We start from the raw sequence: 14,748 nt of genomic DNA, 5'->3' as shown, positions 1-14,748 counted from the left end.
GAGGGTTTCTTCAAAGAGGTACTGTTCAAAAGTACTGTTAGTGTGTAAATATTCCAGATAGAGCAGGAACAGGTGAGACGAGATGTTTGAGATTCAAGTGTTGCCCCCCTCTTTTTTTAAAAACAAATTTTTATGCAAATAAATTGTATCAGTCAAATTCTCAACAATTTGAAATGTTCAGGAAAGAATGCATGCAAGCGAATTCTGAAATGTCATTAGCAAATGTCTGTCAGGTTTATGAAAGCTATTAAGTCATAAATTAAAGCATGCACTTCTTTTACAGTAGCTCCACATTTAAGAGGTTTTAAGAATTTTGTTTTTAAAAAGATAACAGCTACATATGTTTTTATAGTCACATCAAAACCAGTACATTGCACATGTTTTAGTGTTTTAAATGAAATACAAAGACTTCCAGATTCGGCCTGTATTACTTTCGTCAAAACAAACCATGTCTTCAGTTTCAGAAAGAATGCACTTTTGAAAATTTAACAACGATTTTGCAGGTCTTAAGGTCATTAAAACCTACTTTTGCCATAAAGGACAGTGTGCAACTTCAGCTAAACTAAGAACTGAAGCCATTATAAACACAAGAATCACCCACGTTGGAATTATGTTTTTCTGCTACAGCTGCATATTACTGGCTAATATGGAGCTGACAGTGTAAATATTAGCTTTGATGGTATCAACAGACAGTAAAACAAGTGATTACAGTTATACCCCATTGTTCCTGTTGGATTAAACCCTGCCCTGACACGTAAATCAACGAATGATTTACATGAAATGGTGTGATTGTGCGTACATATCTTTGAGTCAGATCTATGGAAAAAAGAAACCGTCTGACCAAGATTACACTTAAGTAGAAAAAAGATGCCGTCTCTTGGACTTTACAGATCAGAAAGTAAAAAGAAAAAAAAAAATAGTGTCTTAAAAAAACGAAACATTACAATCCCCTGACAAATATTTTCCCAATCACTTTCTGTTTTTCTCATTTTTTGTGTCATGTTTTCCTTTTGGCCTCATGATTTATTAAAAATAGATGTAAATATGCCAAAAAATAAAAATTAAGACAAGGCATTGGTATGGTAGACTTAGCAGTATGACATCATACATGAGGTGGCTATTTTGAATCAACCAAAGAGTTCCTTTATCCATTTCCAAAGTAGGAGTTTCTCAATAAGAGATGACACTCATGAGCAAACGTGAAATTCATTTGTGTCGATTACCCTTTGTTAGGGTCAGACCAATATACAGAGCTGATGTTCTGCCACTTGACTCCTCCGCTACCAGTATAATGGAGGTTTCTCTCTCAGCAGCGCACATGAAACCAGCCGGTAGCAGCTGTAATACAGTTTTATGTAGCTATAACTGTCCGGGGCTGACCGCTAATTCTAAGTATTAGCAACTGGTTTGCAATTTTAGTGTGTTGAATTTGTTTAAATCAGAGGATCTTCAGCAGGAAACAATGAAGAGCTGTTTTACAAATTTTATGTAGTTTTCACTCTGTACTCCAGCACATTGGATTGAAAATGTAATGAAAGCTAAAATTTCTTACCCGAACCTCTTTTTGTGTGAAATTTTGAATCCAACATGACATAAATCTGAAAAATTAGTTCCTGACTGGGAAAATTCATGTGAATACCCCCTCAAAGTCAGAGCAACAACTCAGAGAGTTAGTGTAAATTTTGGTAAATGACTTGCCAAGTTGTCTGTTGATGTGTTGGTTGATAACTTTTTATTAATTCGTGTTTTGCATACCAATTTTTTGCTCACATGTAATTTGCAATATAGTATTAGTTTGTAATTGTTAGTTCCTGTCCACATAGAATGACTTAAATTAGTTTGAAAAGTTGTTTATTAGCATTAATTCTGATAACAAGTTACAGAAAGCACTATGTTGTGGTTTAAGGGAATGTACTGTACTGTTTTACATGGTGAAACTTTCATTCATATTTAGTTGTTTGACACTCAGGTGAAACTAAGTTGCAGTTGAATTGCATGTTGTTCAGCCCTCTGCAACACACTTGATAGGTGTTTGGAAACTCAGCAGCAGCAGTTGCAAAACTCTCAACATTGTGAAACTAGTTTCATGCAACAGCCAATCAAAATGCTGATAATGTGCCAGATGGTGACACCAGTTATTACACAATCCAGACATTTTAACTGATTGATTTCAACATGACAGACTTAACAAAATAACAAGGCAGAAGATGTTTTTTTGGAAGTTTCCATAAGGAATTTATCATCATAGATGTCATGTCAGGTTAGTCATGCTGTCAACAAACAAATGTGAGCGAAGCAAAGTTTGTTTACCTTGTAGTTAGCAGGTGAATTATGTTACTGCTAACTTCATCATAGCTTTTCTTTAATATGAAGTGTTGATTAGAAACAGAGCGGTTATCTCAAATATAACAATATATTGAGCTACAAATCCATACTACTGTCAGGAAGTGGAAGCAAAGGGCTATTTATTTATTTACTTTCCTTGAATCTAAGAGGAAATGCACTCACCAGAAGCTTTTAGATCAGGCTACTTGAACAGAGCATGAAATTATAAATTTGTCTCCCTTCTGAGTAGCCAGTAGGTGGCGTTTTTTCCTCCAGCAGATCAATAAGCATTATGCCAGATGAGAAAGCGATACAATACATGAAAATTTATATTATCCAGTGAGAAAATTAAACAAAATTGGATACAAAGATGCAAATGTAGTTACAATGACACTTTCCACTAGTGAGAAAACAGTTATTATTTAAAAAAATACCAATCCACCCAGTTAATTTTAGTGAAATTAACTGCTGTGTTGCAGAAATTGAAATGCTTTGTATGGAAATTATGTTTGATATGATTTGCAACCTGCAACTAGCTGTGTGAAAGTCTCACCGTGTAAAAACCAGCTTTAGATACTGGCATGAACTATGAGCTGCTGGCACAGTCGATGAACACACATATATCAGTATCAGCCTTCACATTGGTCAAACCCTGTTCTATATGGAAAATGGAAATTGCCCAGATGCTGACTGTCCTTTACCTACCAAGTCTAAATATTAAGCACAACTGGCATTTGGAGACGTCACAGCCGCCATTCTCAAGGCTGCGATCACCACTAAGCGATCAAAGTGGCTTTACATCAGAATGAAGCACAACATTCATAAACACTAATAACAGCAATAGCTATAATGCACAATATTAGCTAACAATCTCCCTAAAGACACAGTAACCCACTTATACAGAGTAGCCCAGTAGATTATTAAAAAGAGGGCAGGTAACGCCGCCCCGTGTGCAGTGTTTTCAAGACTGTCATGGTCGCTAGAGACAGAGGTTTGTTGTTAAGTAATAAACTGTTCAGACTGGAATGTTTGAGTGGAAATATTGTTTTCAGGAGCGTGATATAGTTGTAACAAATAAGCAGGTCAAAGGCAGAAGACAGCTTCACCCATGAGTCACACTGTTTTTTCTCTAAACAGAGACGAGAAGATGTGATCTGAGGATGGAGTAACGGGAAAATATGCAGTGTGATAAGCACCACTCGAGGGCTTCTGCCGGCTTGTTCATGTACACAGGAGAAGGTACAACACATCAAATATAAGTCTTAGGAGTGCCACTTGTCAGATTGGTCTTAGTGTTATTGTTATTTACAGTTTAAATGAATACTGAAGGAGAGACTGGCTAACGCTGAACTCTATATTGTAGCTATGATTGTTCGGATGTTCTGGCAAGAGGTTTGTTTCCACAACAAAAAGGAAATTACTGCTAGAAAGTATATGCTTACGTAACCCTACATAAACCAGAAATAAACTAAATAAACTCTAAAAGTAAGACCCTTAAATTATGAGAAATTATTAAACATAAAAAGGTGAAACTCAGGAGGTTCAGAGTTACAAAGAACTGTAGTGTGAACTACTTAAAGAAACAGAAACGGTTGCAAGGATGCCTTTAAATTCTCCTGAATGAACATGTTTAGGAAGGGCGAATGAGTACTATCAATTTCTGTCCACTTTAAGAGCTATGGGAGTGTTAATTCAATACAGACACAACTGGCACATGGAGAGATTGTATGGGACACAAAGACAGACCTGCGTCAAATAGTATTTTCAGTTTTAGGCTGCTAGATGGGCGACGACACATGTCGACAGTCACAGAAAAGTAAACAAAAAAACAAAACAAAAAAACCAAAAAACTCCTGTGATTGTCTTTGTAATATGTCGTAAACTATTACCAAAGAGGCCTAAAACTGAGCGCAGAAAGTGTTTGCAAACACTATTTAAATCAGGTCTGATAGAAAGAGGAGGGAGACATTAACTGTGGTGTGTTCTTCCCAAGAGACGACACAAAGCTGTGCACTCTGGATCCTCCTCACATCCCAGACCGCCGGGCAAGACGACTTTAGCCAAAGAACCCGAGTTTCTCTCTGAGCCATTCCTCTGTTAGGTCCTCTGTGGTTCTGATCTCAAACACCTGGGAAAAAAAACATTAAAAAAGGAGTAAAGAGCAGGATTAAATTTAAATAAGCAAAACTTTGCTTTGCTTGCTCCAAATCAATCAAACGTCATTGGTGAAATGAGTAGTTTTTCCTTGCAGAGCACGGGAGCTGCAGACTGTCCACTGTATTGATCTGTTTATTGTGTGACTTTTGTGTCTTAAAAGTTTAGTTTCACGAAAATCACACAATAACGCAAACAAACAGACCAAGGGAGTAGTAAACCTGCAACACCCGTGTTCTGCAAGGTAAAATAACTGTTTTTGCAAATGGATTCATTCAACAATTTGACTGGAAAAGGCTGTTTGGTAGCAAGATAAAGCAGTGAAAGTATTCTAAATGTAATGTACACTTAAACTGATACTGATTGGACCTTTTCTTAAATGGCTAAAAAACATTTTGTTGCCGACCCTGTCCACTGCAGTTTATTGCTTTACTTCAACCTCCATATACTGTAAGAAATACACTGACTATGGATAAGTACTTCACACAAGTCCACAATAATCCAAAGTATCCCTTTAAAATTAATTTCAAGGGGAACATGAATGTCTGAATGAAATTTCATGGAAATAGTTGAGATATTTCAGTCTCGACCAAAGTGATGAACTGACCGACAGACAGAACCCTGCTAATAAAAGCAATGTAACTTTGTTTTGAGCACTTATCTGGCAGATATTACAATGTTTAATTACAGTGTTGCATTAATCGCATCCCCGTACCTCTTTATTATGAAATAGTGTCAGTGTTAGCAGCAGCTCACAGATGGCTCACTAACCTTGGACATTTCAGCGGTTTGCACCAGTTTGTTTTTGCTTCCTGCGTACATCATCTGCTGCTCCGGTCTGCAACCTGCCGAGCACAAATACGCCAAGATTAAACAGTGCGGTGAGCAATATGTGCCATTCATTCAGAAATGACCTCCAGAGGCGTTCTTACCCAGCGGACTGGAGAAGATGAAGCAAAGAGGGTAGGAAATGCGTCCGTCATCGTGGTGGTATTTATAACTGTAGACGATAAATGTTCCTGGTGCTAAGGACACTTCACAGACTTCACATCAGGACTCATTTTAGTGTCACAGTCAAAACTTAAACAGGACATTTAACAAAAGCGGACAGAATTAAGTAAGATAATATTTTATGTAAAATTCTATATTTCAAGGGAGAATCTACCTTAAAACAACATAAAAATACAGACCATGTTGCACAAACAATACAAGGGTGAGAAGGGGAAAAAATCATACTGTCAATACTGTTAATGAAGACAAGTCATTTATTCAAAGGATATCTTGGCTGTCTCTCAGGCAGTTCATCCTTCAGATCTTCAGGAGAAATGTCCTAAAAAAAGACAGAACATGTGTTGAATAGTTCAGTGAGAAACGAGTTTGGCGGAACGAGTTTGAAAAAATATCTGATTATTTTGACTGATACTGCAGTGTCGATATGATTTGTGATACTAGAGGTAATGATAATTTTGACATCATCATCCTTATTTTGATTGAAAAGCATGTAAAAATGATTTCTTTGCACAAATCTGTACTAAATGAAGATTTTTTTTAAGTCTGTAGAATCTGACGTGTAGGACACGACATCTCTGCCTCATTACATTCATTCATTTAAAAAAAATTTTGACACACATTTTGCACCTTCTGCGATTTGAAAATTGCTGAAAACCACATTGCAATTTTGATAAAATTTCAATTAATCATACTGACAAGTTTAATGGCTAACTTACCTCATATTCTTCTTCAAGAATAACCAGCTGCTTGTCTTTATCAATCTTCACTGAGGGGTAAAAAAAAAGAGAAAACACAAGTTAACAGCTTTATGCAAACTATCACATGTTTTGTAGTTGTAGTAGAAGCAGCAGTTTTATTAGTGTTTATGTTCAAAAGTAACAAGTTTTAAGAGTATTTTATGAACAGAATAAAATACTAAGAGGAAGAATAAAAAACTTTAAAAAAGGTTATATTTTTCCTCATATTTCCCATGTCAAATGTACTTGTGTAAAATGTGTGTATGCCTTTGAGTCTGAATCCATGTCATGCAAACACTCCTAATCCAATTTAGCAGCAATGACATTTTGATCCAGAGATAGTGGAGGATAAAGCTTCAAACTACACTGTCACACCACCTGCTGTATTTGGAGGTAACTCTTCTCTCCGTCCTCCAGATATTTACTGAAGCTGGCTTTCATTTCACTCTGTGATATCACGTTAGTTTTTCTGTTTTCCTTCTCATCGTGTAGGTCGGTCTGGTTTGAGTTTGTTTATTGATAACACAACATCAACAGTTGGCGTTAAAGCCAAGAACGCTCAAGTTAGACTTGGAATCCTATTACACAAACATTGAAAGGAATAGATTGAGATTTTCTTATTTTCTTGCAGAGACTTGATACCAATGTCATATCTGTACAGTAAATATGAGACTACATCAAGGCAAAAGTTAGATTAGCTTAGCATAAAGACTAAGCCGATTCTACAAACTCATATTTTTTATTTGTTGTATCTATATGTCTGGCCACCATCCCATTTAGAGTAATAAACAGTAAACAATTTATTTAATATGGGGTGGATTTGATACAAGGAGAAAATTAATATGAAACTTACTGCTTGCAGCTGTAATTTAGGAAAATTTGCAACTAGGCTGCCAAATGAATTGAGAGACTCCACACTAATTCACATTTGTGAACAAGTTTTCATTAAACTAATTATTTGTTATTTCTAGTTATTATTTGCATTAGTTGGCACGGCGATGCCAGGCTACCTAAAGGCTGAAAATAGGGGGAAACAGCTATCCAGTCTTATTGCTAAGCTAAGCTAATTGGCTAACCAGCTGCTGGCTGTATGACCCAAATTCCAAAAAATGCATTGTAAAATCTAATAATCAATTAATCAGTTGTTAAGACATTGATTCATCAAGTAAAATTTGACTGATATACTATCAAATAAAGTCCTGAAATATAACATAGATTATTTTTATGAGCATGCTAAAGATGTTATCTGATATGTAAGTGTTTAATATGTAGGCCTGTGCATCTTTATGTTTCATAGCTATGTAATGTTGTCAGATAATATGAAAATATGTTGCTTTTACAATAAAGCTTTGACTTGGTTTTCAGCAAAACTTTTGTTTTTTTAAATAGCGATTTATCAATTAATTGATTGTTAATGTTACTATGGATCAATTAAGAAAAGTACTTACAATTTACAACACTTATATTTAAAAAAAAAAGTTTATTAGTGTAAGCATTAAATATCTTTAAAAATGATTTGCAAATAACTGTATTCTGTATTATGTATGTATATATTTATTTTTCAGACAAATAAGCATATTCCCAAAATGTCAGACTATTCCTTTAATGGCTGACAATTGCACACTAAAGTCAGTGACGCATCATCATATTTAATCGATTATCGTTGCTCATCCTTCTCTGTGACTGCTGCCATTTTAACCTTGTGAATCAGACGAGTTTGCTCCTGGATTTCAAACTGCAAAAAGTTGAGCAGAAAACTAAAAATCTCTGTCAGAAAAGTGTTTGAGGCAAGAAATAAGCAGAGCAGTTGCTGAATTTGGATCAATTTAAAAGTTCATTAACTTGATTCGGTTGAGTTTAAAGAGGCAGTTTGTTTGCGTCCATTTCGTTCCACACAGCAGGAATCAGTTACTAATCTGCTGAGTGTGTGATTTAATGGTACATTCAACCCACTAGCATTAGCTTAGAGTTCACGTTTTACTGCAGGAAGCCAGTTTTAGGAAGGTGACCTAATTTTGCACACTGCCACGTACTTTGATACCACAAAAACAAAGGATTCAGTTTATAACACATAAGTAAAAACTAACAACAACAGCACGCCTGACACCCTCTTCTTTATTTCTATTTGACCTGGAACACATGGCGTAAAATGTGAGTACTCACTGACGATGGCCGCGTTATTGGTCTCCTTCCGGAAACGGAACTCCTTCAGCTTTTTAACCAGATCTTCATCCACATCGCACACCACCAGTGATTCACTCTGATTTAAAAAAAACAGGAGAAACATGAAAATACATCAGTGTGATCACTTAAAATACAGATTCATAAACAAAAAAAGTCAGTTTTTCTGTTATTTCTTTGTGTTTTGAAGTTCACAAACCAAAGCCTAGATGTTTGGATTTAAAACTCAAAAGGAACACCTCACCTGGACTAAACAAATAAATCTGATTTATAAATAAAATGTTTGTAATATTCTGTACAACCAATATTTGTTCCTCTGAAATTCAACAGATAGTCATATTGAATCTGCATCAGAAAGTGCATCCTCACATCCATCAACTCCCTCAAACCGTTATCAAAGCTATAAGATGAACTCTGACAGCAGATATGAGAAAATATATGAATATAATGTCTTTATTCTGCAAAACATAAAGCTCATAAAGCCTGTAAGAAGTTTGATTTTTCACTCTTTCACTTTCACCCACGCATATTTTCAAATCGTTTGCATAATTAAACAAAGTTGTGAAAAACTCCTGCAGAGAAATCCTCATTCCTGTTTCTCTGTGAAAAACCCTCAAAAGTCATTTTTGTCCTCCTTTTCACACATTAGATTTATTTATCTTTACATAGAACATATTTAACACCATGTAGATGAATGTAACTGATTCACTGTTATCCATGTTAAATGTACAGATTCACAGCCGCATGTTTCCACGAGGAGAAACTTGAGAACGCAAGAAAGCAAGAGCAAACATGTTGCCTTATTACATTCCATCTTTATTACTGTCAGTATCTTGATGAGCTGGAAAACACGGAAGAACTATTACAGTGTGGATAACAGGCTTAAAGAAAATGTTTCACCCATAAAAAGAAATAGAATAAACTTATAATAATTTTTATGTTAGCTATTGTATCTGTGCCCCATGTCTGTAGTTTTTCATTAAATATTTAAAACATGTCTCAATTATAAGAACATATGTTTTTCATATATACATAGAAAGATAAATTTATAGTTACTTGAACTTTAGTTAATTTCACTGAAATGATAATAAATAATGTTTGCTAGTTATGCTTTAATTTGCAGTCTGTACTAGTGTAATCAGAATGTAACTGTTATTGTCTCAACAGATGTGATACAATATAGTTTGTAAACAAATTATTCTATATTACAAAAAAACTAATGCAGGGTCAACAACTGAGACTGCCCGCTTGCCCACGGCAAGTAAAATGCCACGCCAAGCATGTAATTCACTCCCAACCAGACAAGTAGTAAGAAAGAATTATATTAAATTATTCTGATGATTGATAAATCATTTAAGTAATTTTTGGGCTCTCTCAGCCTCTCAAATGGACAGATTTCCTGCTTTTCTTCGTTTATTATCATTTTGTAATTTTTGACTGACAGAAGGAGACATTTAAAGACATCAGCCTGGGCTTTGAAAAAAAAACTGGGATGGACATTTTTCTCTATTTTCTGACATTTTATAGATGTTAGAGGCCTAGATTATTCACAACAATTAACTTCAGTCTTTGTTGTTATTTTATAACCACTAATAAAACAATTTATACAGGAGCAAGGAAAAATTTACCTTGGCAAGTAGATTCCTGACCTACTTGCCCAACTGGGTAAATGGAAAAAACAAAACACAGTAATGTTGAACCCTGTAAAGATAATAGATAACAAAATATAGCATTACTAATAATTAGTAAATATTATTAGCATGTAATTGCATTGTTAACAGTACAATTTTCCAATTATTAGGGCTGAACTATTGATCAGAATTTTATTGAAATTGAAATTTTAAATCGCAGGAGGCGCAATATGCATTAATTGCAAAATGTCTGTCAACTTAAATATTGTGCTGTAGAAACGCCCTCGCCTACACATCATATTTTATAGTTAAGAAAACATCTTGTTTATTTATTTAGATCCTTGCAAAAATCACACCATGATATGTTTTAAAATAAAAATGAGAATAATGAAGTAAAAATTTGTATTCCTTCTAATACCGTAATTGCAATATCAGTCAAAATAACTGCAAATAGATTTTTTTTTTTCAGAATTGTTCAATCCTACCAAATGATGGTTGTTATACAGTGTTACCACAATGGGGGAAGCAGCTTATACCCTAATAATAATGGATAAAATAACTTTTGAGCACATACCAACCAACCAACAATGAGAAGGTTTTGCAGTAACTGACATAATTGTCATGTTTTGTTCCTTATAATCAGAAAAACACCATTAAAAACATATTTATGCATCTTAATCTATTGCTAAATAAGAAATATTTAATTTGGCCTCATGTTTTTCATGATATTTGTAGAAGGCTTATATGTATGGAAGACATCTGCAGAGTCGCAGACTGCAGCTTTAAGTGATTTTCATGCATTTTATTCCTTATCGCTGTAAAGCAGCGTGCAGTATCCTGAATTACCAGGCAAATGTGAAAGTAAAAACTTAATTTAAACTACGTCTCTGCAGGAGTTGATCCAACCTGACCCACTGGCTTGAGTCAGAGAGGAAACAATACACCGGTCTCAACAGGATTTTATGTCACGTCCACACACAGGATTACATAACTCCAGCACAAAGACATAAACTCTTTAAGAGTCTCTGCAGAGTCTCTGAATTCTATAATTACACCTTCCTGAACAGATGGCTGGTGGGAGTCAGGATTTCACTGAGCTCAGGGAGAGATCTTCACAGATTAAGATGAGACTGGAGTGTCTTGGTTGGGACTGGGGAGAGTTGAACAACAGGATGCAGAGGAAGATGATGGGGAGGAAGCCGGGAGGTGGCCACAGGTTCACTTCTGGTTTAAATTCCTGCAGCCACTGACAGCTAGCCTGCTAGTTTGGCAGCTAATTGAGCCACGACATGAAGAGTCGGCTAACTTCGGCTGTGCAGTTAATTTAATGAATCTCATAAAAAAATGAGGCAGCACCCCCGGCTAAATATTGATCAACACCGAAGACAGTCAAGCTGTCATGACACGCGGATGAAAACACGGGGGGACAGACTTATAATCATGATAGACAGCCGAGCTAGCGATAAGACAGCTCTACATATCATACGTGTTGAAACCAAGTCTACGGTTGAACCATTACCGTCAACCTGCTGCGACAAGCTAACGACACACAGCTGCGCTGTGACGGGAAGTCCGCTGGGTGGGCCTTCAAAATAAAAGCTTACAGCGTGTCTGGAAAATTCGATAAAAGGAGCAAGAATCACATGATGTCAATCTGAGAAATATTGGCCTTATTTCACTACTTTATGAAACTAAAACTTAAAAAATAATGTGGTGATTAATCAATAGGAATGTACTGAATATCATAGAATATCATAGGCCTGGGCGATATGGCTGAAAAACCTTTCATATTGGTCCATATTTATAATTATTGATCATGCAGTTTATGACTAACTACATGTTGTATACTCAAAGAAGTAGAAGCATCTGAGGTGACAAAATGAGTAAAAATGAGTTTGGTAAGTTCAGAAACTTTCATTTTATTTTATTAAAGAAGGAAAGCAGAAACACTTTAAGTTAAAATAAAAAAAATAATTTTACACAAACACTTAAGGACATTTTTTTCACATTGTTGTTTTTCTTAGTTTTTTTTAGTATTGTGATTAATATTATATCATGGACTTTTTATTATAGTTTGAGTTTCTAGCATCACTACATCCCTAAATCGTATAATTAGTTTGGCTGATTTCTAAGAGCTTTACCGTTACCCTGCGATCTCTGTTGATCCACAGTATTTGATTATAGTTTGGCTCAGTTTTCACAACAAGGCCAAGAGCCAAAATAACTAACTAAATTCTTCAGTTAGATTGCTCATTAAGTTTTTTAATATAACTAATCTGCAAAGCAAAGCTACAAAAACACTCGTGGTCACTAAAACTAAAACGCCAAACTGATTAAGAAACCAAATCTACACCCCTCCTTACAGCTTCAGTAACATCACGATCTTCCAATAAATCTTCAGAGATTTATTGTCATTTTTACAGGTACATGACTGTGCAGGTACACTGGAATTCTTGGGTGTATGTCAGGCAGCTTTGTAAGAAAAAGGCAGAAAAAGGCAAGTAAAGGAGCAGCATAAGAAGAAAAATATATGAAACTGAATAAAAATATATCCAATGAATTAGAGCAGAATACAAGGAAAAATAAATGAATACACTCTATATATGTAAAAACACACACTATGAAAATACACACAATGAATTATATAAAAATACACCCTGTGAATTGTTGCATTGTTGCACATGAAATATATTCATGCAGTCTTTTGTTGGGATTATGAGATATGAGGTACATGTATGTAAGTTTCTGTTGACCAAAATTGTGATGACTTTATTATCCCTTAAACATGTTAAAAGATCAGCGGTGTTATTTAATGTTATGATCTGTTTCTTCATATGAATGAATGATTCATTCAGGAACACTCAGTAATAATTAATACACACGAATCGCTAATTTGAGAGCACTAGATATTAATTTATGTGAGCAAAATAGTTTTTTTCTTCTTCTCTATGTCCACTGCTAGGCTCCATATTGTAGCACAGCCACATGTCAAATCAAATTTTAAGATCTAAAATCAACTGATAACATGCCTTCATGGTATGCATATTTCTAAATACATTTTAAATAAATAAATAAATACTGGTACTGCACTATGTCACTTTTTGGTTTACTGCATCTTGCATCTTATTAAAGACACTATATCACCCATCCCCATCATGTTCAATAGGTCAAATGAAGTTTTAAAACGTCATTATCTATTATCTTAAACATTTGTGTAAGTATGGTGCTGTTTGTATAATTATGAGGTAATAACTACTGCATACTCTAGTTGGTGAGAATTTATTACTGTTTAACAGCATTATTTGATTATTCTGGTTTTGTTTTAAATATAATTATTATTAAAATGCAACGATCAATATATATAATTCTGTGATGCTCTTCTGTGTGAGTCATTTTACGAGAGTTTGCTGCCAAAATCAGAGGTGCAGCGTTCCGTGCCAATAGGAACTGTATTTTGAAATCTGTGACCGGAAACCCGACATTACCACTGTGTCTGACTTGCCTTTGATACAATGAACAGAGGGTGGAACTAATGCTAGGCTAACGGGCTAACGCTAGCCAATCTGCGACCTCACTTTTTGTCAATTGTTGTCGGAACTTCGCATTTGTTGAAGAAGACGCTGTTAAAACGCAGAAGCGATAACGGCGGCCGCTTTCTGACAAGAACACAGAACAACTTACCATTGTTGTAGAGTTAAAATCCCCTGAAGCTGCAGCTGCTGCTCTGAATGGTACAGACGCTTTCAATGTTTTTTTTTTTTTTTTTTTTTTTTTTTACTTCACATCATCTTGTGACTGCTGGTTTGACCAATCCCAAACAAGCGCACCCCCCTCCCTCCTTCAAAAGTTGGTCATAAATCTGTCCTCACTACTGTCCTACAGCTGTAATAGTAGGTTTTTTAAACAAATTGACCGTTGAGAAAAGCCTTGTTTAACTATTAAACTGTTTAACATATAATTTTCTTTCGTCTTTTTTTCCACAGGGAAAGCAGCTCTCTAAACGAGGCAGTTTAAAGCCTTAATGACTAGTTCACAGTAAACTAGTAGACTACACTTTGCAGATTAAGTTTTTATATACAAAATAAATGTTTGTTTTATAAAGTATAAAGCATTGTTATACATGAAACTATCCATTAAAATACAACAATAAAATGCAGTTTACACATAAATGCTGTATTACCAGTCTCTTAGTATAATATATGATAATATACTAGAGTACTTTTACTTTTAATACTTTAGGTATATTCATGCTGTTCTTTTATTTCAGTAAGATTATGAATGCAGGACTTTCACTTTTTGGCAATTATTTAAAAATAACTTTATTTTATGACTTTATTAAATCACTTATAAGCCCTGAAAACATATAAACATGTTAAATACTCTGAAGGAGAAATAAATTGGTCTTTCTATATATATAACAATTTATTAAAAGTAACTTAAAAAGTAACTTAAGTTACTTTAGTAGTTTTTCACACGTAATTTCACTTGTACTTGTGTAATATTTCACTGTCACAAAACCTCTACTTAAATACAGATTTTTCAATATTTTCAATATTGTTTTTTTTTTTAGACTTTTTTTATAACTAGTGTACTTTTAGTGTACTTTTATATAATTAGTGTAGTGTGTGTGTGTGTGTGTGTGTGTGTGTGTGTGCGTGCGTGCGTGTGTGTGTGCGTGTGTGCGTGCGTGCGCTCCGGAACCGCGCCCA

At 34.9% G+C, this 14,748-nt stretch overlaps 1 protein-coding gene across 1 annotated transcript; it reads right to left on the bottom strand.

Moving 5' to 3' along the window:
• Positions 1-2,513: 2,513 nt before the first annotated feature.
• gmfb (glia maturation factor, beta) lies at positions 2,514-14,195 on the bottom strand. Its single transcript, XM_084742818.1, has 7 exons — positions 13,721-14,195; positions 8,391-8,487; positions 6,207-6,256; positions 5,760-5,809; positions 5,412-5,494; positions 5,251-5,324; positions 2,514-4,453 (listed from the first exon to the last, which is right to left on the bottom strand). Exons 1-7 carry the CDS (start codon positions 13,721-13,723, stop codon positions 4,382-4,384), a joined length of 429 nt encoding a protein of 142 aa, XP_084598944.1. The 5' UTR covers positions 13,724-14,195; the 3' UTR covers positions 2,514-4,381.
• Between the last annotated feature and the right edge of the window lie 553 nt (positions 14,196-14,748).

This window comes from Lutjanus erythropterus, chromosome 18, assembly GCF_056507025.1.
Source record: "Lutjanus erythropterus isolate fLutEry1 chromosome 18, fLutEry1.hap2, whole genome shotgun sequence".
Lineage (NCBI taxonomy): Eukaryota > Metazoa > Chordata > Actinopteri > Lutjaniformes > Lutjanidae > Lutjanus > Lutjanus erythropterus.
The sequence above is the reverse complement of the archived record's forward strand: the minus strand, read 5'-3'. Positions and strand labels throughout refer to the sequence as shown.